At 38.7% G+C, this 21,014-nt stretch overlaps 1 protein-coding gene across 1 annotated transcript in view; it reads left to right on the top strand.

Annotated features, from left to right (window-relative positions):
* Positions 1 to 4,265: 4,265 nt before the first annotated feature.
* Positions 4,266 to 21,014, top strand: part of USH2A (usherin) — a 704,505-nt gene continuing 687,756 nt past the window's right edge. The window contains exons 1-2 of the mRNA XM_059145262.1: positions 4,266 to 4,747; positions 8,594 to 8,759. Coding sequence (XP_059001245.1) covers positions 4,266 to 4,747; positions 8,594 to 8,759 — 648 coding nt within the window. The remainder of the gene's footprint in view (positions 4,748 to 8,593; positions 8,760 to 21,014) is intronic.

Below are 21,014 nucleotides of genomic sequence, written 5' to 3'. Positions count from 1 at the left end.
TAGTAAATTGCACACTGGTACTCGTTGCTTCGCCCTGGTAATGGCACATGTCACTGCTCATATTTCATTAGCTAAAGCATGTCACGTGACCACCTCTAACTTGACAAGGGGTCAAGTAGTATGTGCCTAAAAAAAAAAAAAAAAGAGAGCCCCAGAAACTGAGGAACAGCATGGGTCATACGTGTATCTTCTCTCCAGAACTTAGGTCAAATACTTGTCTTCAGATGGTGTTATCTAGAGAGAGATTACATTTGATAATCACTTCAGTACTAACCTCCATATTCATTTTCCTTATTTCAATGCTCTGGCTAGTGAAATATTGAATAGAGGCAGTGATGGTTTGTGTCCTTGTTCTACTCCTGATTTTACAAAAGTGCCAAATCTATGTCAAGTTATGTTTTTAGTTTGTTGAAGGCTTTCATTCTAAATAAGTAGTTTTTGGTTCTAAATTAATCATCTTTTCTTAAGGATTTTGGTCCCAAACAAATCACAAGAACTTTTTTCCTTAGTATATTTTTATGGTGAATTATATTAATATGCATTTAAGTTCAAGTAAATTTTGTAATTCTGAATGAGCCCAACTTTGTCAGGAGATTTAATCTTTTAATCTTTTCATATACTTATGGACTCAATTTGCTTATGTTTTATTCAGAATTCTTTTTTGAGTTTATTTACTTTAGAATGACCTATAATTTTTCTTTTTTATATTCTTCTGTTTTTTTCTTTAATATGTGTATCAAAGTTATACTAGCCTCATAAAGTAAATTGGGAAATATTTTCTTTTATTCCATTTGGAAGGTATAAAAATTAGAATTAGTTTAACTAATTTGGGTTGTTTCTAGTTGTCTTCTCAAATTAGCTTAGGTTGGAAATGTTTTTAGAAATTTGTCTAATTTGCCTAAGAATTCAAGTACAATTCTCATAAAAGTATCTACAATATTTTTTAGACTTATAATCAGGTTATACCTAGTTTCTACCTGTATTTACATACCCATTATTATAATAGCTCTGTTATTTTTCCTTGATCAGTTATGCTAGAAGTTTAACAATTTTAACAACAATTCCCTGGGTGCTAAAAACCTATAGGAATAGGAAATACAACTTGACTTTGCCCATTAAAACTTACTCTCAAGTGCTTGAAAAACTAAGCTTATTACAGTAAGTTTTTCCAGAATGAGCATGAACTTGCTTAGAATTGTCTAATTAAAACCCCATTTTCTTGATTTATTCGGAACAAGGAATTAAGGATTCAATGTGACATGACGTCTTTACAATTAGAAAAAGAAATTGTTAGCAGTTCTGTGATAGATTGCAAAACGGTCAGAAATTCTTTCCATTATGTGTGTGTGTCTCTTTGCAGTGTGACTTCGCCATTCCTTCTTTGAAGGGTGGAGTCTATTTGATAACCTTGAGTCTGGGCTTGGTCATGTGACTTGCTCTTGCCAGTGGAACATCAACAAATGTGATGCCAGCAGAGGCATGAAGTGTCCTTGCACGTGGTGGCCTCCCATCTTACATGGCTGGGAGTTTTTCTGCTACTACCAGAATGAGCCTGGGATTAGACTCCCAAGACAGTCAAGACAACTGCTAGTTGAAACAGTGAGGCCAGATCAGACCATCTGACTGCAGCCAACCTAAACTACCCAGTGAAGCCACAGAAATAGATGAAAAAAATACATAAATAAATAAATAAAGAAGAAGAAGAAGAAGAAGAAGAAGAAGAAGAAGAAGAAAAGCTTATAGCTACATGTTTAGCTGAACTTCCCTCCTGTACACTTTTTCTCTCCTTATTTCTCAGGCAGTTCTAGGGGTGGTGGAACTGTTGGTGCCCAATTCATTTAACTGACGTGTCCTCGGGATTGATAGGACCGAACTGCAAAAGTTGAGAGATGTGTCAGTCCGTTGTCTGCCTTAGCAAGTTACAGGCAGAATTTCTGAACGTGGAGCAGAATCGCTAATCTTAGATTGTCTATTTTGAGTCATAACTTCCTACTACAAAGCAGCAGTTATGTGGTAGAAGAATTCTTATCCCCAGAATGGTGACCCAAAAGATACACTGTAGTTACAAAATTTAAAAAGTTAGGCCTTGGATTCACAAGGCATAAGGGGAAGCCATTGATTGAATAACTTTTTAAAGGACAAACGTGAGTGTTTTGTAACAGGTCTGAATAATGCATTTGTCTAATTCACTGCCTCCTATGTATCTATTTTCAATTTCCCCCAAATTCTCAAGGCCCTGCATATTAGCTGGTCTTGTTTTTAATGAAATTTGCCCTTGCAAGATTGTAATAAACAACAAGTAGAAAATAGGATATTTTGACAAAAGATGAAAGGTTCCTCTAGAAGCAACTAGTTCTGATCAGGTTATAAATAAAAGGTTGTGGTTTCCAGATCTTTCATTGAAGAGAAAGTAGAGGAAGGTAAAGAGATGACACTTGGGTCTTGTCTCTGGCTGCCTTACTAATAAAAAAACACCATAAAACATTTCTCTCATTTCTAAACATGTCTCTAAATAAGATAACTTATAGAAAACAGAACCACAAAGGACTGGTTGTTTCCCAGACAAATTTCCGTCTATAAGATCGGAGCAATAGAAGTATCGGTTGCTTCAGGATATTTCTCATCTAGGATGAGATATCCCAGAAAGTAGAAAAGAGAGAATCCTAGATAGAATTGATGTCAAACATGCACTCATAAATATATACATATTCATATCCAGTTAGGCAGCTAAAAAGTCAATAGTCCTATTGCTTCTGTAGTTGAATTAAAATTTCCCATTTCCAGATGCAACATATAGAAATGCCATCAGATGCTCCTCACGATGTAGAGAAATGTATCTAGAACAGGGTCTCCAGAGGCGAAAAAGGCAGCTTGTAAGAGAAACTTACATCCATGAACCAAGCTTCTAGTGCGTCAGTATATTAAGGTTTAGAATTCCATTTTGCTCCCCAGAAAAGAGAGGGAACCCTAGAAATGACTCCTTGTGTTGCTAATAGTGGCAGATCATTTTGATTCCAAGATTAAATGGATGGAGGTGCCTGAAAGCAGGCAAGGGGAGGGGCATGAAGGGGATTATAGGATCAGGTGTACTGCTACTTTAAAATTATGCAGGCCTGGCCCTATCCAGGTCCCTCCCACTGCTTGAAGCACCTGCTGAAAGCTTGGGAAGCTCAGTTCCGGGCGGGCCACCAAGCAGACTGCGCTCTGAGGCTCTGAGTTTCAGGTAACCAAGTGTTTGCCGTGCAGAATGCTCTCCTCGGGCACCCGGGTCTTCCTTGCTGCATTCCTGCCGCTGTGGCCTATTTGCTGAGAGTAACCCAGGGGTTACCGCAGCGTTGCCAGGCAACGAGGGACAGCGGTCCTCTGAAGAGTCATTTGTCACACTGAGGGGACTGGTTGAAATGCAATAAAGAAACGTAATTCAGCTTTTTATCAGGACAATTACTTACGCAGTATTAGGGGTCCATATTTAACCTACAGATACATAGTCATATGAGGAAACACGAACACAAACGTTTGCTAAATATTAAGGCATAGGACAGACAGATGGTGTTGGGTTTCTAATCAGCTTTACTGTGAGCTTAAAGTTGTTGCACATGCTGGGATGGGGGGGAGGGGGCCCAAAGTGCTTTGCCAGCTTTATTTCGGACAGCTGTAAGTTAGCTGTGGGCTACAACATAAGGTGTGTGTGGAAAGAAAATCTATGCAATTCTTTCCCTTGTTAAGTAGATAGAGCTAATTCCCTGGGGTAGCGTGGTAATCCGAAATGGCTGCTGGTGAAATATAGGCACCAAAATATATACGTATCCGTGTATCTGTGTATAGCTGTACTTATAAGACTGGTTGTCCTGTGGACTATTCCGGTATCTGACTTCTCCCCCAAACGAAGACAGTTACCAAAGGAAGGAGTCTTTTCCTCTAGACAATGTACTTCCAAGTGTTTTTTCTTTGAGAATTTCAACGATGTTTTCTGTCGGGGGCTCAAAGTCCTTGAGCCTGGGATGAACTTAAATTTTAACGATATAGCAGCTTTTCCTTGACACTTTGTTTTTGCTTCCCAGACACCAGCTGCTACTCATGCCTTCACCATGGCCCAGAACGTCTCTGGTGTTCCCTCGGTGTGAAAACGTGTATGCGGTTTCCTGAAAATGGAGTCTCTCAACATCACGTAGAGCACCCTGCTTCAAAGTGTGGCTGGCGAGTGGCATTGGTCTTATTTTTTACTTAGGAATGCTTTGCTAGGAGAAGCATGCTTTTTGGTGAACATGAATGGCTGGGCTCTTTCCCTGGGCTTCTGCTTCTTGACCCATGTCACCAAAACCTTGATCTTTATGTATTTCACCTCCATCTCCTTGGCTGACTCGCGGGGTCTCTTCCCAAGGCTGGAGAATGTGGGAGCTTTCAAGAACGTGTCACTTGTGCCAACCCAAGCGACGTGTGGACTCCCAGACCGAAGCACTTTCTGTCACAGCTCTGCTGCTGCGGGTCTTGGGTTCTGTACCCAGCGGCTTTGCATTCAGGATTGCCCCTATAGATCTTCAACTCCCGTCTACACGGCCCTCTTTTCCAAAGGCCTCAGGAGCTGCATCACAGTAGACGAGCGTGATCTGTGTCCCAACTGCCAGAGCAATTCCACAAGTTTTATTTTTGGAAGTCACAAGAATTGCTTTTCTTCTCCTCCTTCTCCGAGGCTGGCGGCGTCATTTACTTTAGCCGTGTGGCTGAAACCTGAGCGAGAGGGTGTAATGTAAGTAGTAGAGTGCGTGTAAGTTTTCCTAGGGTCCTGGACGATCCGTAGTGGTGACAATGATGGCCACATGGATTCTAAACTAGAAATGAAGGCTAACCCTGGAATTCGCGCGATTGAAGGTCGACTCCTTTGCTAGTCTTCCTCTTCAGGTTTCCTTTCCCAACGTTCCCCCCTAAATTTAGATTCTGTTCCTCTTTTTCATGGGTGAAGTGAGCCCTCCAAAAAGAATATGTGAAGACAGTTTCATTGCAGGCAGATCTGTTTCCCCGTCTCATTTATCTCCCAGCCACTGAGCCAATACTTGGGTCTTGGCCTTCAGAGGCTCAGCCTTAGTGGGAGTTTTAATGTGTAGGGGCTAGTGGTACAAAAGATTGCTGTTTTCTAAGTTCTGATCTAGGTTTTCTAAGTTCTGATTGCTGTTTTCTAAGCAGCCCACTCCTGCCAGAGTGTAAAATATTCATCAGGCAGAGAGCTCTCCGAGGGCTTAGGACTGTGTTTTATTCATCCTGATTTTCCTAGGAAGAGATGTTTGACTCATGGAAGATAACCCAATCATATGTGTTGAATACATGACTAATCCTCTAACTCTGAGAACATAACAGCTTTTGACCCTTTACCTTGTGGTGTTTCCTGATAGGATATCTATATATCTATATATTATATAATTATATAATTATATATTATATAATATATATATCTATATATTATATATAGATATATATATGCATAAGAGAGTCCCAAAAGCTTTTATGCCATCGATCATAGTAGAAATGCTTCTGGTGAGTGGACTGGGCGCCTCCTTCATATTATTTTTTGTTAGTCTGTATAATCACCTGTGTTTCATTCTGTAATAGCCTCTAAAACTGACCTCTCATGTGTTTTTCCTAACTGTTTAGAGCCAATCTGGAGATTTGAATAAGTAAGGAAATTTTTAGACCTTTTTTTTTGCTTATCTTTTGTCTTCCTGGAGGGTTTTTGGCTCTTCCCCTTCTGACAGTTTCTTTGTTTGAGAGTGTTGGCCAAATATCTAAAAACTTGTGAAACAAACCAGAAAAGTCTTATAATCTCATAAGCAAATATGACTTAAATGTCTTTCTTGTTTAGTTTTAATTTGCCAAGTGAAAGTTGACATTTTTTTTTTCATTTGGAGTTAAAATGATCACAAACCATTATCTCTATTTCTGTATCTCCTGTAAAAGCAAACCTTAGGTTTGTTGTTTATTTGTTTTGTTTTTTTATTGTTTGAAATGTCAATAAATCCAACCCACTCAGTTTATGTAAAGGGTCCAAAGAGACTTAAAAATTGTCTGTTGACAAATATGGCTAGGGAAAATTATTTTTTCCCCAAGTTTTTTTTTTTTTTTTCCATGGGATGTGTCTCTACCAAATTCTTCTTCTGTTGGTTTCATTTTGTGTAAACAAGACAGGGGTATTGATAGAGGCAGTGGCACATGGTTTACGGTCTAGAGAGTTCCACGCATCAAGGTCGTTTCCATTCTCAAAACTAAAATAACTATGGGAATTGGGGGAATTTCGGGGTGTTTGCACTAGATAAGTAAAACAAACAAAACATGGATTATCCAATTATTGTTTATCCAGGAGCAGAATAAATCCAGTTCCTAAATATTTTGCTACCTGCCTTCCTCTCACATTCATTATCTACCAAAGCTAGTATGTTTACAAGCAAACAAAATAGCAAGGAAGATAATCAATAACATATTAAGAAATGCATTTTCAGTAAGCTTGGGAAAATAAGCCTGCATTTGGCAAATACATTCTTGAGTAATGGTCAAATTTTAACTTGTTGATTTAAAACTCAAGAAAAATGAGTAGAGGCAAACTCTTCTTAGGTTGTTTGAGACCCGGACATCTGGAGGCAGGGGGTCAAGAGAGAGCCATTTCATCCCAGGGATTTAGAAAGATCAACCCACCAGAGAGTTAAAAGAAAAAAAAAATCACAGTAGAATTTCTATAAAGTTGAACCTGTTTGCCTGTGTTAAAAATATCCTTGTTCTCATAACTTTATCACCAAAAAATATACAAAATATAGGAAAACAGTGAAATAGTAACTATAAAGTGGCCTCCAATCTTATTTTCACCTCTCAACTCCAGGAAAGAATACATGCAAGTGAGAAGGAATAAATTGTGGAAAATGTGACCTTTAAGGAAAGTTTTAAAACCTCCTTAGCAATAGTTTTTTTTTTTTTTTTTTTTAAGATTTTATTTATTTATTTGACAGAGAGAGATCACAAGCAGGCAGAGAGAGAGGAGGAAGCAGGCTCCCTGCTGAGCAGAGAGCCCGATGCGGGCCTCGATCCCAGGACCCTGAGATCATGACCTGAACCGAAGGCAGCGGCTTAACCCACTGAGCCACCCAGGCGCCCATCCTTAGCAATAGTTTTTGGTTGGCCCTATCTTACCTTTGTTTCTTTGATGCTTCCTCTTCTCGATTTGGTCTTCGACTCCTTAGTTTTTGGGTCTGCTGTATATCTGGTTCTGCTGTGCTCAGAAAACTCAGGAGCTAATGGGGAAAGACAGATCGATTGGTACCATTACCATTAACTGAACACCAACGAAGGCCGCTTAAGCTACCCTGAACCAGAGAATAGGGTTCCAGGACCGGGCATGGCCCTGGCTATGCCTGAGCTGAGTAGCAGGCAGCTGGTGAAGAAAAGGACCCAGACCCCTCCATGACCTGGTGAAGTTCTCCCCTCTGCTGAGTTCTTATCTGTGACATGCAGGTTGATGGGCATCTTTAAGAGCTAGTTATTTGGGGAGATGTTAATAGCTAATGTCAGTGATACTTGTCTTTAAATAGCAGATCTTTGGGAGTAATCCACTCAGGAGGCTACTAGCAAGCATTCCTCATGTTCTCTCTTCTGCTAAGAAGTTGACTCTCTAGATTGAAATGTAAGAGAGAGGAATGAGGCTTTGCTTCATAGCGGTTTCTGCTCAGGGAGTACAGAGTGGTCCGAAACATGCAATCATACACTCAACATAAGATAATTTATATGAAACATAAATTAACGTAGAAAATAAACATTTATAAAAACACCATTTGTCTATTTACAGCGATGGGAAAAGTGTGCCACTATGATGAGGATAAAATTGATTTTTAAAAAAATAACTGGGTAATTGGCCTGATATAAGACCTAGAAAATTTCTGAACGTTCTTCTGTTTTATCAAAATATTATTTCACTGTGGTCCTTAGAAGATTGTATGACCTTTCATCCAAGATCATTAATGTCCTGTCAGTGCCTCATTTGGGCTGTGTGGCCATGGAGAGCTCTTACAGACACTGGCTTTGGCTTCTGGCCAGTTGATGAGGAAGTAAGTAGAGTCTGCGTGCAGTTGTCCATTCTCCATTTCATCATGGGAATTCAATAGAGCAATTCTGACTTCAGGGCTAGCACTTTCGAGTCTTCTATGGACACTAAATTCTCTTTACATTAAAAAAAAAAAAAAATTTTGCACGGATGACTCAATCCCCAAGCAGGACTTCATGTCTTGTACCTCTTCCTGTAAAGGAAATAGCAGAAGACTAATGAGCCAACAGGCTAAATGTTGGTTTTGCCTGATGATTCAAGCACTTTCGTTTTCATCATGAATCTCATAAAAGGTGTTGAGGTTCTGGTGAGTATATTGTAAATAAATAAATAAAAAAAATAATTGGAGTATAATGAGTATAACTTGCTCTGAATATAATGGCATTCAGGCACTCATTCACTGGGTGCCCCTTTGAGGGGAGTTTGGGGTGATTTCCACACCACTGTTAACTGCATCATGCCTTAGCCTGTCTTTTGGTTGGATGCTGATCTTTTCTCTCTCGGTTGCTTCCTAAGGTGTGTTATAGAAAAGACAGCGGATGGGCAGATTGTGTTCAAACTTACAATATCCGAGAAAGAGACCATGTTTTATTATCGCACAGTAAATGGTTTGCAGCCTCCAATAAAAGTAATGACACTGGGGAGAATTCTTGTGAAGAAATGGATTCATCTTAGTGTGCAGGTGAGTAAAATAAAAAATATTTAACATTTGGTTAAACACAAGGATCTGTCTTCCTTTCTTTCCTTTAAATGGCATCTTTCCACAAGGTCTGGAGCTGTTCTTTTCTATTTCATTTATGTGTAAATGACAACTAAAGAAAAATAACATTTAAATGACCTGGTGATGTAGCTCTTGATATTCCAGCATTCTCCCCTCAAAGTTGCTGTGAAAACTCCCACCAGAACTTGGGACAATGCTCTTTGGGGATAATAAGATCCTTAGGAAATTTTTGCTTAATTTGGTTAGGATATTATGTTAAAAAATGTGGCGGGCTCTTTCAGGGACTGGTACTGATTTTACTAGTTATGGCAGCATTAAAGCCCCTGCCTGGTTTTTACAGCTGTCTCTTGCAGATTGCGACTGATGATGTGAATAAAATTTGGCTGTTGCATTAAAATGCTGACCTTAGAACTAATGAACTTTACACTTCAGATGCTCAAAAAGTGTTATATGATTACTTTAGTTGTCAGCCACAGTTTGTTTTAGCCTAAGAAGCTGTTAAAGGCTAATATAACTGTGAGAATCTGGTATTTTACAGTTCCTAGGAATGGAGATGGAGTTTATCCTTTTTTTTTTTTTCAGGGTCCTATAAATGGCCCAATGCAACAAAAATCCCCACACGTGGCTTTCACAGCAGAAGTCCAGTGTACAGCAGTCCCCACCTCATGAGCTCAGAGGGGTGGCTGAAGAGTGGTTCATGCAAACCCCCTTCATACTAAAGGACTGTTGTGCCCTCATTCTTATTATGGCAATAATCTTTGATGTCTCACATTGTTCTTGCAACCTAAAGCAGGTTAGAAGTAGACTTCCTTCAAGGGCCTTGAGAATTGTTATCTAGGTTTTAAAGTTTATTTTAGCACAGATATCATTCTTGAGGATTTCAATACACTTCGTACATATCCTTGTTTTGCCTGATTGTAACTGAAATTCCACCGCATCTTGGCATAGTAGTACATTTAAAGCCTTAGGGAGAAAATTTGAAATATGAATGCAGAGAGGTAACAATGCTTGATTTCTATAGGAAGGTATTGACAGGAATATCTGATCAGTGTGTTTTGCCTTATCTACTCAGCTTTTACTTAGGATTTGAGTTTATCAAATGCAATTGACAGTAAGTGGTATTTCCATAGCACTAGGTTTGAAAGGAGGTTAAGTCATGCCTGGTGTTAAGGCCATGTTTAGCACACGATGGATTCCATCTGGTTGTGCTTACCTCTCATTTCCCTGGAGTTAGAGATAGGGGACTCATATGTTCTGTATCTTGACATTGTCGATCCCACCCGCTGACCAGTGGGGCCCAGTTAGGTTATAATGTTAAAAAATATGGAAATAGAAACTGTTGAGGAAAAGGAATCAGCAGAAGATATCATATAGATAATGTTTGTTGCATATTTTTGCATCAACAATGATAAAAAATATTTTTTACTTCTCTTTATTTTGCCTTATCTGTGAAACTGTGCCATGTTTTGGCAGGCAGTAGTACATTAAAAGCTTTACAAAAGAAAGTTTAAAATCCAAATGTGAAAAGGTAACCATGACTGAATTACTCTCCTGGGAGTAAAGTGCTCTTAGAGTGCCTATTGAAATCAGCATTATCATTTCAATACATGTCAAATATGAGTCATTTCCTAGTTTAGGCAAAAATTTCTTTATAAATCTTTAAATCTTTCCCTTCTTTTAAGAAAAGGTTAAAGTACTTATGATTTAATGAGGCTGCTTTATTTCATATCTGTTGGACTATCAAGAGAAAACTTGTCCTTTCCAATCTGTGTACTACTTTTTAAATTTTATTTTTACATAAGTTTTCCCCCGTTCCACATTGTAAGTTAAAACGACAGAACAGTCCTAAAACATTAGGACTACCCTACAGATCCGTCATTTGTTCGCCTGGCATTACTTGGTGCATTGGGGGACAAACCAGCGTTATGAGAATCTGGATTCATTCAAAGGAAAATTAGTGATTATTTATTCTCGATTGGAGATCTGCCTAGGGTTTCTTTAAATTGGACACCAGTCTGAACTCATTGAAGATACTATGAAATTTATAATAATTCATTTTATAGATGTTTTAAAAGGAATGTGCTCTTTCTTTAAAGGTTGCTGTAAAGTAGTGGGGAGGACAAGAAATCAGATGTAGGGATAATTTATTCAGGTAATTCTTCTCTGTAGTCTTAGCAAAACCATTTGACTTAGTTTTCTTCCTTCCTTCCTTATGTAAAAAGAGGTTTGGACTAGGTGACAAAAGGAAGCCTCCTTGAATTCCTTCTGAATTCACATAAAAAAGTAAGTGGAGTGTGGAGGGGAGGCACAGTTGAAGTTTAGAAGTCACTTGAGTTTTGTAGGGTTGTCTAGATGTAAGTGATGGAGCCAGCTCTGTGAGCTGACCATTAGGCTTGTGCAATTTCCTGTTTCCCCATGCTGTCTGGTGTTCATAGAGAAACATTTTTTTTGGCAGATTTTTATGGCCAGGATGGGGACAAGTGCAACTTGTAATTCTTTCACAGTATAACTGCAAAGAGTATATTTTTATATTAAAGGCAACTTACTGTTGCATTATTATATCATACATCCAAATTTTGTTTGAATTGGGGATTAGAGACTTCCATCATGCTGGGCATGGGATAGAACACATAACTGATAATCTGGTTTAGTCTCATTTCAAATTGCAAGCCTAATTAAAATATATGCATATTTTTTTTTTAATTTTTTATTTTTTATAAACATATATTTTTTATATACATATATTTTTATCCCCAGGTCTGTGAATCACCAGGTTTACTCACTTCACAGCACTCACCAAATCACATACCCTCCCCAATGTCCATAATCCCACCCTCTTCTCCCCAACCCCCTCCCCCCGGCAACCCTCAGTTTGTTTTGTGAGATTAAGAGTCACTTATGGTTTGTCTCCCTCCCAATCCCATCTTGTTTCATTTATTCTTCTACCCACTTAAGCCTCCATGTTGCATCACCACTTCCTCATATCAGGGAGATCATATGATAGTTGTCTTTCTCTGCTTGACTTATTTCGCTAAGCATGATACGCTCTAGTTCCATCCATGTTGTTGCAAATGGCAAGATTTCATTTCTTTTGATGGCTGCATAGTATTCCATTGTGTATATATACCACATCTTCTTGATCCATTCATCTGTTGATGGACATCTAGGTTCTTTCCATAGTTTGGCTATTGTGGACATTGCTGCTATAAACATTCGGGTGCATGTGTCCCTTTGGATCACTACATTTGTATCTTTAGGGTAAATACCCAATAGTGCAATTGCTGGGTCATAGGGCAGTTCTATTTTCAACATTTTGAGGAACCTCCATGCTGTTTTCCAGAGTGGCTGCACCAGCTTGCATTCCCACCAACAGTGTAGGAGGGTTCCCCTTTCTCCGCATCCTCGCCAGCATCTGTCATTTCCTGACTTGTTGATTTTAGCCATTCTGACTGGTGTGAGGTGATATCTCATTGTGGTTTTGATTTGTATTTCCCTGATGCCGAGTGATATGGAGCACTTTTTCATGTGTCTGTTCGCCATCTGGATGTCTTCTTTGCAGAAATGTCTGTTCATGTCTTCTGCCCATTTCTTGATTGGATTATTTGTTCTTTGGGTGTTGAGTTTGCTAAGTTCTTTATAGATTCTGGACACTAGTCCTTTATCTGATATGTCGTTTGCAAATATCTTCTCCCATTCTGTCAGTTGTCTTTTGATTTTGTTAACTGTTTCCTTTGCTGTGCAAAAGCTTTTGATCTTGATGAAATCCCAGTAGTTCATTTTTTCCCTTGCTTCCCTTGCCTTTTGCGTTGTTCCTAGGAAGATGTTGCTGCGGCAGAGGTCGAAGAGGTTGCTGCCCGTGTTCTCCTCAAGGATTTTGATGGATTCCTTTCGTACATTGAGGTCCTTCATCCATTTTGAGTCTATTTTTGTGTGTGGTGTAAGGAAATGGTCCAATTTCATTTTTCTGCATGTGGCTGTCCAATTTTCCCAGCACCATTTATTGAAAAGGCTGTCTTTTTTCCATTGGACATTCTTTCCTGCTTTGTCGAAGATTAGTTGACCATAGAGTTGAGGGTCTATTTCTGGGCTCTCTATTCTGTTCCATTGATCTATGTGTCTGTTTTTGTGCCAGTACCATGCTGTCTTGATGATGACAGCTTTGTAATAGAGCTTGAAGTCCGGAATTGTGATGCCACCAACGTTGGCTTTCTTTTTCAATATCCCTTTGGCTATTCGAGGTCTTTTCTGGTTCCATATAAATTTTAGAATTATTTGTTCCATTTCTTTGAAAAAGATGGATGGTACTTTGATAGGAATTGCATTAAATGTGTAGATTGCTTTAGGTAGCATAGACATTTTCACAATATTTATTCTTCCAATCCAGGAGCATGGAACATTTTTCCATTTCTTTGTGTCTTCCTCAATTTCTTTCATGAGTACTTTATAGTTTTCTGAGTATAGATTCTGTGTCTCTTTGGTTAGGTTTATTCCTAGGTATCTTATGGTTTTGGATGCAATTGTAAATGGGATTGACTCCTTAATATCTCTTTCTTCTGTCTTGCTGTTGGTGTAGAGAAATGCAACTGATTTCTGTGCATTGATTTTATATCCTGACACTTTACTGAATTCCTGTATAAGTTCTAGCAGTTTTGGAGTGGAGTCTTTTGGGTTTTCCACATATAGTATCATATCATCTGCGAAGAGTGATAATTTGACTTCTTCTTTGCCGATTTGGATGCCTTTAATTTCCTTTTGTTGTCTGATTGCTGAGGCTAGGACCTCTAGTACGATGTTGAATAGCAGTGGTGATAATGGACATCCCTGCCGTGTTCCTGACCTTAGCGGAAAAGCTTTCAGTTTTTCTCCATTGAGAATGATATTTGCGGTGGGTTTTTCATAGATGGCTTTGATGATATTGAGGTATGTGCCCTCTATCCCTACACTTTGAAGAGTTTTGATCAGGAAGGGATGTTGTACTTTGTCAAATGCTTTTTCAGCATCTATTGAGAGTATCATATGGTTCTTGTTCTTACTTTTATTGATGTGTTGTATCACATTGACTGATTTGCGGATGTTGAACCAACCTTGCAGCCCTGGAATAAATCCCACTTGGTCGTGGTGAATAATCTTTTTAATGTACTGTTGAATCCTATTGGCTAGTATTTTGTTGAGTATTTTCGCATCTGTGTTCATCAAGGATATCGGTCTATAGCTCTCTTTTTTGGTGGGATCCTTGTCTGGTTTTGGGATCAAGGTGATGCTGGCTTCATAAAATGAGTTTGGAAGTTTTCCTTCCATTTCTATTTTTTGGAACAGTTTCAGGAGAATAGGAATTAGTTCTTCTTTAAATGTTTGGTAGAATTCCGCCGGGAAGCCGTCTGGCCCTGGGCTTTTGTTTGTTTGGAGATTTTTAATGACTGTTTCAATCTCCTTACTGGTTATGGGTCTGTTCAGGCTTTCTATTTCTTCATGGTTCAGTTGTGGTAGTTTATATGTTTCTAGGAATGCATCCATTTCTTCCAGATTGTCAAATTTATTGCCGTAGAGTTGCTCATAGTATGTTCTTATAATAGTTTGTATTTCCTTGGTGTTAGTTGTGATCTCTCCTCTTTCATTCATGATTTTATTTATTTGGGTCCTTTCTCTTTTCTTTTTGATAAGTCGGGCCAGGGGTTTATCAATTTTATTAATTCTTTCAAAGAACCAGCTCCTAGTTTCGTTGATTTGTTCTATTGTTTTTTTGGTTTCTATTTCATTGATTTCTGCTCTGATCTTTATGATTTCTCTTCTCCTGCTGGGCTTAGGGTTTCTTTCTTGTTCTTTCTCCAGCTCCTTTAGGTGTAGGGTTAGGTTGTGTACCTGAGACCTTTCTTGTTTCTTGAGAAAGGCTTGTACCGCTATATATTTTCCTCTCAGGACTGCCTTTGTTGTGTCCCACAGATTTTGAACCGTTGTATTTTCATTATCATTTGTTTCCATGATTTTTTTCAATTCTTCTTTAATTTCCCGGTTGACCCATTCATTCTTTAGAAGGATACTGTTTAGTCTCCATGTATTTGGGTTCTTTCCAAACTTCCTTTTGTGGTTGAGTTCTAGCTTTAGAGCATTGTGGTCTGAAAATATGCAGGGAATGATCCCAATCTTTTGATACCGGTTGAGTCCTGATTTAGGACCGAGGATGTGATCTATTCTGGAGAATGTTCCATGTGCACTAGAGAAGAATGTGTATTCTGTTGCTTTGGGATGAAATATTCTGAATATATCTGTGATGTCCATCTGGTCCAGTGTGTCATTTAAGGCCTTTATTTCCTTGCTGATCTTTTGCTTGGATGACCTGTCCATTTCAGTGAGGGGAATGTTAAAGTCCCCTACTATTATTGTATTGTTGTTTATGTGTTTCTTTGATTTTGTTATTAATTGGTTTATATAGTTGGCTGCTCCCACGTTGGGGGCATAGATATTTAAAATTGTTAAATCTTCTTGTTGGACAGACCCTTTGAGTATGATATAGTGTCCTTCCTCATCTCTTATTACAGTCTTTGGCTTAAAATCTAATTGATCTGATATAAGGATTGCCACTCCTGCTTTCTTCTGATGTCCATTAGCATGGTAAATTCTTTTCCACCCCCTCACTTTAAATCTGGAGGTGTCTTCGGGCTTAAAATGTGTTTCTTGGAGGCAACATATAGATGGGTTTTGTTTTTTTATCCATTCTGATACCCTGTGTCTTTTGACAGGGGCATTTAGCCCATTCACATTCAGGGTAACTATTGAGAGATATGAATTTAGTGCCATTGTATTGCCTGTAAGGTGACTGTTACTGTATATGGTCTCTGTTCCTTTCTGATCTACCACTTGTAGGCTCTCTCTTTGCTTAGAGGACCCCTTTCAAGATTTCCTGTAGAGCTGGTTTGGTATTTGCAAATTCTTTCAGTTGTTGTTTGTCCTGGAAGCTTTTAATCTCTCCTTCTATTTTCAATGATAGCCTAGCTGGATATAGTATTCTTGGCTGCATGTTTTTCTCGTTTAGTGCTCTGAAAATATCATGCCAGCTCTTTCTGGCCTGCCAGGTCTCTGTGGATAAGTCAGCTGCCAATCTAATATTTTTACCATTGTATGTTACAGACTTCTTTTCCCGGGCTGCTTTCAGGATTTTCTCTTTGTCATTGAGACTTGTAAATTTTACTATTATGTGACGGGGTGTGGGCCTATTCTTATTTATTTTGAGGGGCATTCTCTGAACCTCCTGAATTTTGATGCTTGTTCCCTTTGCCATATTGGGGAAATTCTCCCCAATAATTCTCTCCAGTATACCTTCTGCTCCCCTCTCACTTTCTTCTTCTTCTGGAATCCCAATTATTCTAATGTTGTTTCGTTTTATGGTGTCACTTATTTCTCGAATTCTCCCCTCGTGGTCCAGTAGCTGTTTGTCCCTCTTTTGCTCAGCTTCTTTATTCTCTGTCATTTGGTCTTCTATATCACTAATTCTTTCTTCTGCCTCATTTATCCTAGCAGTGAGAGCCTCCATTTTTGATTGCACCTCATTAATAGCTTTTTTGATTTCAACTTGGTTAGATTTTAGTTCTTTTATTTCTCCAGAAAGGGCTTTTATATCTCTCGAGAGGGTTTCTCTCATATCTTCCATGCCTTTTTCGAGCCCGGCTAGAACCTTGAGAATTGTCATTCTGAACTCTAGATCTGACATATTACCGATGTCTGTATTGATTAGGTCCCTAGCCTTCGGTACTGCCTCTTGTTCTTTTTTTTGTGGTGAATTTTTACGTCTTGTCATTTTGTCCAGATAAGAGTAAATGAAGGGGCAAGTAAAATACTAAAAGGGTGGCAACAACCCCAGGAAAATATGCTTTAGCCAAATTAGAAGAGATCCAAAATCGTGAGTGGGGAGAAAGGGGATAAAAAGAGGTTCAAAAAGGAAGAAAGAAAAAAGAAAAAAAAAAAAAAAAAAAAGAAAAGAATTTTTTTTTTTAAAAAGAAAACACCTAAGAAAAATGTAAAAAAATATATATATATATTAGATAAACTAGTAAAAAATCGTTAAAAAAGAAAAAGGTAACAGTTAAAAAAAAAAAAAATTTTACCCGAAGGCGAGAAAAAAAAAAAATGAAAAAGAAAAAATTAAATTAACTGCAAGACTAAAAAAAATCACAGGAAAAAAGCCATGAGTTCCGTGCTTGGCTTTCTCCTCCTCTGGAATTCTGCTGCTCTCCTTGGTATTGAAACCGCACTCCTTGGTAGGTGAACTTGGTCTCGGCTGGATTTCTTGTTGATCTTCTGGGGGAGGGGCCTGTTGTAGTGATTCTCAAGTGTCTTTGCCCCAGGCGGAATTACACCGCCCTTACCCGGGGCCGGGGTGAGTAATCCGCTCGGGTTTGCTTTCAGGAGCTTTTGTTCCCTGAGCGCTTTCCGTAGAGTTCCAGAGGACGGGAATACAAATGGCGGCCTCCTGGTCTCCGGCCCGGAGGAGCCGAGAGCCCAGGGCCCCACTCCTCAGTGCGCCCTCAGAGAACAGCGCCCAGTTACTCCCGTCTGCCTGACCTCCGGCCGCGCTCCGAGCTCACCGAGCCTGCGACCGGTTCAAGGTAACACGGAGCTGCGAGCTTACTGTCGGCTCTGTCTCTGTAGCCGGCTTTCCCGTTCCAATACCCGCAAGCTCTGCGACACTCAGACACCCCCGATCCTTCTGTGACCCTGCGGGACCTGAGGCCACGCTGACCCCGCATGGGCTTCGCCCCGGTTTAGCCTCTGGGGCGATGTCCCTCAGCGGAACAGACTTTTAAAAGTCCTGATTTTGTGCGCGGTTGCTCCGCCGCTTGCCGGGAGCCGGCCCCTCCCCCCGGGGTCTATCTTCCCGTCGCTTTGGATTCACTTCTCCGCCGGTCCTACCTTTCAGAAAGTGGTTGTTTTTCTGTTTCCAGAATTGCTGTTCTTCTTCTCTTCGATCTGCCGATGGATTTTCAGGTGTTTGCAATCTTTAGATAAGCTATCTAGCTGATCTCCGGCTAGCTGAAGCAGTCTCAGCTTGCTACTTCTCCGCTATCTTGACTCCTCCCCCCCAATATATGCATATTTTTACTCATCTTCTAATATGACCACAAATGAATGCATTTATATGGAGTGTGCATGTGTGTGTGTGTATGCATATATGTGTAAAAATAAAACATACACCTTTACTCATAAAATTGGCTCAGAAACCAGAAATTAACTTACAAAGGGCCAGTAACATAAAATTAATTAACAGGTCTGACCTTACCCCTTACCTCAGACAGTTCACTCCCTACCAGCTTTCCATCAGTAAAATCAGAATTTTCATTTCCCAAATTCCAAAAAAAGAAATGAGTTTTAAATAATTAAATCCCTAAGCAAAAATGATGCCAAGAAGAGTCAGACATACGAAACACTGAAGGTCTAGTTTCTTAAACAATAGATGCCTGATGTTATAGTAATGGATCTAACAGCTTTTATTCAAGAACTAGCATTTTGAAGCTTCAACCTGTTGGAAAATGATTAGTTTTTAAATTAATATTCATTCAGGGACTTGAATCTGACACGATTGCCAATTTAAATTTCACTTTGGGATTTAATATATTGGCTATTTCAAATTACATCAAGCTGAAATTCGTTATGTCATATTTTTTATACTAAAACTGGAAAAAATCAATTCAGACTTTTTATTATCAAATGGGGAACACTGATAACATTAGCAGATTTTTTAAAGCTTGGTTTTCATATCAAATCAGCACGTGGTTTTTGGTTGTTTTAAGAGATCTCTTTTGATTTTTTTTTTTCTTAAAAAGAGTTTGAAATACATAAAAGAGTTTTACTTTAGCAGTTTGTTATGGGTTAGGAGGTAGAATGACAAGGAAGCTTTTTCACATTTAACTGCCTATCATTTACAAGTCAAAGTTCAGACTTTCTTATGGAATAACTGGCTTCCCTTAAGGAGTTGTACACATTTTATAGGACCAAGAGCTGGTAAGAATCATTAGTATAGTAACCCTTGTAGTAATTATGTTAAAGTATGGTAAAACAATTTATAATTTGCAACTGATGAAGTAGTACAAACATGCAAGCAAGACATGGTTCAGCAGTGGGCTTGCATGCATTTTCTATGATCTTTCAAAGGCTCCTGGATACACTGACAGTTCAAGAGCCAAAGACGGTTCTAGCCATGGTGAGGTAAAAAAGAGCAGTTCTAATCTAATGCAATGAAGGAGAGAATGCATGGTAAATCAAGTTTTAGGAATCAATAGGTGAAGAATAGGGGTTTTATAATCACAGTTTGTTCATGAAATATGTTCTTTTGATTTATGTATTCAATCTGAAAAAGGGAAACTATTGATAGTTCTGGAGCAAAAGAAAATGCAATTTAGCCAACTCTTGCTGGAATAGATAAACCAAGGCTCTCAATTAATCTCTGGGGTATGTGCCCGTGTGCGTACTTTATAAAAGTATTCCATATCTCTGTTGACTGAAGGAATATAGAATGTCCATGCAAGCTGATGGAAGCTTCCTCCTTCTGTCCAAAAAGCTCTGTGAGCTGGGATTTTCACGGGGACACTACCTCATCCCTCACTCCAGGAGAATCCCAATCCATATTGTTTAATAATTCCCATTGCTTTAAACTGTAACTATTGATATGTGTGGGTGCGAGGGTCAAATACTGCTATTTGTGCAAAGCCTTCTGTTTGTCTCCAGCTGCTGAATGTCTCCTGAATTAGTTGACTAGGTTTAGTCATCAAAAACTAATACCAATAGAATTTATCAAATTATATTTCAGAATTAGTTTAAAATGCTGTTAATAGTAGCTGCCATTACTGAGCTCTGATTATGCAGACTGTATTAAACACGGTATATGTTTAAATTTCAAATGCTTATAATAGTTCTGTGTCATCAGCTTATCTCCATTTCACAGATGAGGAAAATGAGCCTTAGGTAGGTTAGGTCAGATTTACAGCCTAGATTTATAGTCTCCAGTTTTTCTGACCTTTAGCAAATAATAATAATAATAATAATAATAATAATAATAATTGCCATGGACCTAGGTCACTATGATGATTTGAGGAATAAAGTTATTTGAATCCACGTACCCCAAAAAACAAGAACTGAAGACATAGCTATAAAGTAAATATTTTTCTGTTTGTAAATTTTTTAATGTAAGTATTTGTAATGCTTCCCATATTGGCATGATTTGTACAAATAATTAAAATCAGTGTATTTTACAATTATCTCCTCATTGAGACAAATGGTTTAAGTGCACAACAGTGTGGAATTTTATATAAAGTTCTGCGGAGTATATCTCTGGTTCACGACAATCAGGAACGGAACAACTACAGTGGGTTAAAGAAAGAATATCCTATTTACCCCATCCTGATCACTGGATCCATGATGTAGAGAACCAAGGCATGTTATGATACAGTAAAAACAGAGGAGGATTCTTCCCACTTGATGATTGAGAGAGGTAAAACCACCCAAGTAAAAATTATTCTCTCTGTGTTTTTGCATGTGACTTCCAATATTTGGTAGGAAGGTGTGGCTTTAAATTTTGACATTTTACTTAAATTGTGCAACCTTCAGGAAAATCATGTAATTCCTTGAAATGTTGGATACCAATGACAAATATGGAACAAAGATAAACCCAGCCTATTTAGTTTACACCATAAATGTGACGTGTAAAGACAGTAATGTCTGATAAACCACTTTATAATCTGTTATGATGGAGCTTACAGTCTATTAGGAGAAAAAGACAAAGAATCCCACCAATGAAAGCAAAATTATAACTGTGATATGTGCTGTGGGATCATATGAAGGACAGTTTGATCAAATCACTAAAGTCAAGGAACGCTTACTTAAAGAAATTACATTAGACATGTGTATTAGTTTTCCAGGCCTGCCCTAAAAAAAAAGTCACCAACGGGGTAGCTTAAAACAACAGAAATTTATTCGTACACAGTTCTTGAAGCTAGAAATGTGAAATCACAGTGTCCACAAGACCATGCTCTCTCTCCCTCTGAAAACTGTAGAGGAGTAGCCTTCCTTGTTTCCTCTGCCTCCACTGTCACATGGCTATCTTCTCCCCTTGTGTGTCACTGTCTTCTCGCCTTATAAAGACATGGTTATATTGGATTAGGACCCACCCTAATTCAGTATGACTTCATTTTAACTGATTGCATCTGGGAAAACCCTATTTCCAGTTGA

This window comes from Mustela lutreola, chromosome 14 (genome assembly GCF_030435805.1).
Source record: "Mustela lutreola isolate mMusLut2 chromosome 14, mMusLut2.pri, whole genome shotgun sequence".
Classification (NCBI taxonomy): Eukaryota; Metazoa; Chordata; class Mammalia; order Carnivora; family Mustelidae; genus Mustela; species Mustela lutreola.
This window is presented reverse-complemented; position numbering and strand designations above follow the sequence as displayed.